Here is a 3,521-nt window from a genome sequence, read left to right on the forward strand (position 1 = left end):
TACTTTATAAGTTCCAAAAATTCTTTTAATGAGAGTTATAATAATTATAATAATTTTCAATACATTAAATATATTAATATACACTACTTTTTAATAACAAATACTGAATAAATGAACAAATATAATTATACATATCTCAATCATAATTAAACTAATTAGTTTTTCTTGTAAATATAACAAAATACTTTTTATTTTAACTTTTTTTATCTTGCGCAACTGCTACAACCTCCGAAAAATGGAATGTCAACATTGTTTCCTGTGTTTGGTCTACCAAGTCTACGTGTTGGAGGACGTGGTCTATATATAGTAAATTGTGCAAGTTATTATCTTATATATTTATCGTTTGATGTAAATATTTAAAGAAATTATCATACCCAGAACCTGGACGATAATCCCTTGAATATTGACTTCCTGATCTATTCATACCAGGATTGATCAATGTCTGAAAGCTAAATATTTCCAATATTACGTGAGTAAAGAAGAAAGAATAATACAGCTAATTAATCTACTAATTAATCAAAAAGTCATAATTTATATAGCATTATGATGATTATAGCACTTACAACATGATAATCATATAAATTACTCCTGTAAAGAATCCGAAAATTCTTCTTAATCCCCATGGAGCAGATTTTACCACGTCACCATCTATAAACAAATTACTATGTACAAAAAATCCATGATTTTTGATACATAAAAAATGAAATCACAGTATATTACCGTCCGTTACATAAACCATATTCGAAGCAGCACTTGTCAGCAAAGATTGATTTCAATACAAAATTTATTTTCAATTCTTTGATTCTTTTTCACGTACAATTTTACACACGATTTTATTATATGTAACTATAAATCTTATCAAATCTTTACAAACACTCACATATGATATAGACTGACAGTTTAACAATTGCTGGCAATGACTGGCTGATGACTGGCAAATAAGAAAATTGAATGTTAAGCCAGTAACACATGATGCATGTTTTCATGCTGGATCGGTTGTGATACTTGCATATTACTAGAATTGCACTACATCTATCATGTGATGCTGGCTTTAGGATGCGATTTAAACGCTTTCAGCGTTTCTATCAATTTATGACTACAGTTGTGTTCTATCAGAGAGAAGCCTGAGAGCGGCCATGTCCTAGTCCTATTTGGAGAGTAATAATACTGGCAACGCTGAAAAGCTGTAATTTACGTTACGTGCACTATAGATTTTCAGTACAGGCAGTCAATTTTGGAATATAGTCTACGTCTCTAACAATAAGACTTCCAGGGGATGTTCAGAGAATATCGTGAATGCTTCTTTTACATTTCATTGTTCCAATTTTCGCCTAGAAGTTTACGCTTCTGTTATTCTCCTATTACATTCGATTTTAATTTTTATTTTCATCGGGATTTAATATAGTGTTATTCAAAATGTAAAAAAATATATATTACCGCTTAATATGAATAAAATTCAATTAATATACAATAAGGGCTTTTTGAGCTTAGCAAGATAATGATGTATAATTGTTTTATTAATTTTTATATAAGCAATATTTCTTATATTTCAAACGTTTCGACCTTTTTTCAATGGTTCTCTTCAGTAAATTTTACATATTATTAACGTGTATAAATTATTCCATAAGCCTATAATAAACATAATTATATAATGATTTTGATATCCATTAACTCAACATAAATTATATATGTCGCTTTAACCAAAAATATTGAAAATTTTATCAAACAAGAATCGTACTAGAATAATTTATGTTGAATTAATGGATATCAGGACCATTATATAATTACGTTCACTATATAGACTAATGGAATATGTAATAATTTATATACGTTAATAAAAAAAAATTAATTGAAGTGTTTTTCAATTTTTATAAATACAATATTATAAAATAATATATATATTATAAAGCAATGCTTTATAATTTATGTGTTTAGAGTCTGTCAAAAATTCTGAATTTTGGCCGAAACTAACCATAATTGAAACCGAAAATTCGGTCGAATTTAGATCTCCAATATACCTTTAAGAAAAAATGCAAAGGAGTAATATCGGAGAAATGTGTGGCCAAGAGATTCGTCCAATCTAATGATCTGGAAAAGTCATGAAAGATCACATAAAAGTTTGATAATTTTTGTAAGAAACTTTTTTAGTTGTTTTTTACAATATAAAAATATCAACAAATATGCGTATTTATTTTTATTTTTCATCATTTTAAAATACCAAAAATTTATCGTGTATATTTATTCTGTAATTTGTCATTACATTGCAGTGGTTAATTACTTTTGAATCAATTAACTGGGCAATGTAAAAACTAAAAATTTAATCCTTTGTCATGTTTGTTTATATGGTTGCCCTTTTTTCCAACGTGGTGTTCTACAATTTTAAAGGTTGGCTATTGTGACAGATTAGAAAAAAACAAGTTTGTTCTACTTGTGCAAAACTTAGTCATACAAAGGCTTTGAAATAGTGAGGATTTAAAAATTATTGTAGGAATTGCATGTGATAATTACGAATTTAAATAGGGTAATTACGGATGTGATAATTTCGAATGTAGTAATTTCGAATGTAATAATTTCAAATGTAGTAATTTAACCAAATCGTTAAAGTAATTGCGATTAATATTAAATAATAATAAATATTTTTATTGTGAAAATATATTTAAACAGATATATATTATATTATATTAGAGAATTTAATTTCATTAATAGAAAGTATTTATTATAAAGATAAGAAGATTAGAAATAAAGCCAATAAAAAATCAAAAATAAAAATTGATACAATTTTTTAAATTAAACTAATTAAATATGGAATATTTTGAGCATTATTATTATAGTGTAGTTATTATTATTGTCATTATCAGTTATATAATTATTTTTATTAATTGACAAATTACAAAAATAAAATTAAATAATGCTAATTGAACGAGGTAAAAATCAATATATGAGACGTCATACAGCTGCAGATGAAAACTAAAATAAATATTACACCATAAATAGTCTAACCATTCAGAGAGAGCATTTGTTTTAAATAAAAGAATAATAGTATTAACATTGATTATAGACATAAATTAATTTGTAAAAATTTCTTATAAATTTGTTTATTTAATTAAAAACTAAGAATAAATATGAGAAAATCAAAGAATAGATATGTTATAGAAAATTTGATTTATTCTGCATAGTATCCGAATAATCAAATTTCTCGTAAAATATATATAAAATTAAAATAATTCAAATTATTGCAATGAAATAATAGCTCGTATTTATATTGCTTCACTGCTATTTATATCTTTTTTATATTTCTTAATGATATTGTCGTATATAAATTTATAACATAATATAATTGATATAATTATTATATAGCAATATTTTCTAATAAATTATGTTATATCTTTTTCTTTGTTAAGTTGTTTATTAATCGTCAATTAATTCACAACAAATATTATACAATATACGGTATTGCAAATATATTATTAATTATTTAATCGGCACATTCAGTTACTGGAATATTTACAATATATATATTA

General features: G+C 24.6%; 1 protein-coding gene across 1 annotated transcript; it reads right to left on the reverse strand.

Moving 5' to 3' along the window:
• Positions 1–164: 164 nt before the first annotated feature.
• LOC108746117 (selenoprotein K-like) lies at positions 165–921 on the reverse strand. The gene is made up of 4 exons (XM_018482676.1): positions 721–921; positions 564–648; positions 375–449; positions 165–297 (listed from the first exon to the last, which is right to left on the reverse strand). Exons 1-4 carry the CDS (start codon positions 737–739, stop codon positions 204–206), a joined length of 273 nt encoding a protein of 90 aa, XP_018338178.1. The 5' UTR covers positions 740–921; the 3' UTR covers positions 165–203.
• Between the last annotated feature and the right edge of the window lie 2,600 nt (positions 922–3,521).

Source organism: Trachymyrmex septentrionalis, unplaced genomic scaffold (genome assembly GCF_001594115.1).
Source record: "Trachymyrmex septentrionalis isolate Tsep2-gDNA-1 unplaced genomic scaffold, Tsep1.0 scaffold16, whole genome shotgun sequence".
Taxonomy (NCBI): Eukaryota; Metazoa; Arthropoda; class Insecta; order Hymenoptera; family Formicidae; genus Trachymyrmex; species Trachymyrmex septentrionalis.

Coding starts and splice junctions, on each gene's coding strand:
- LOC108746117 (XM_018482676.1), bottom strand. Junction 450..563: donor ATTTATATGATTATCATGTT/GTAAGTGCTATA, acceptor GGAAATATTTAG/CTTTCAGACATTGATCAATC. Junction 298..374: donor GATTATCGTCCAGGTTCTGG/GTATGATAATTT, acceptor TACTATATATAG/ACCACGTCCTCCAACACGTA.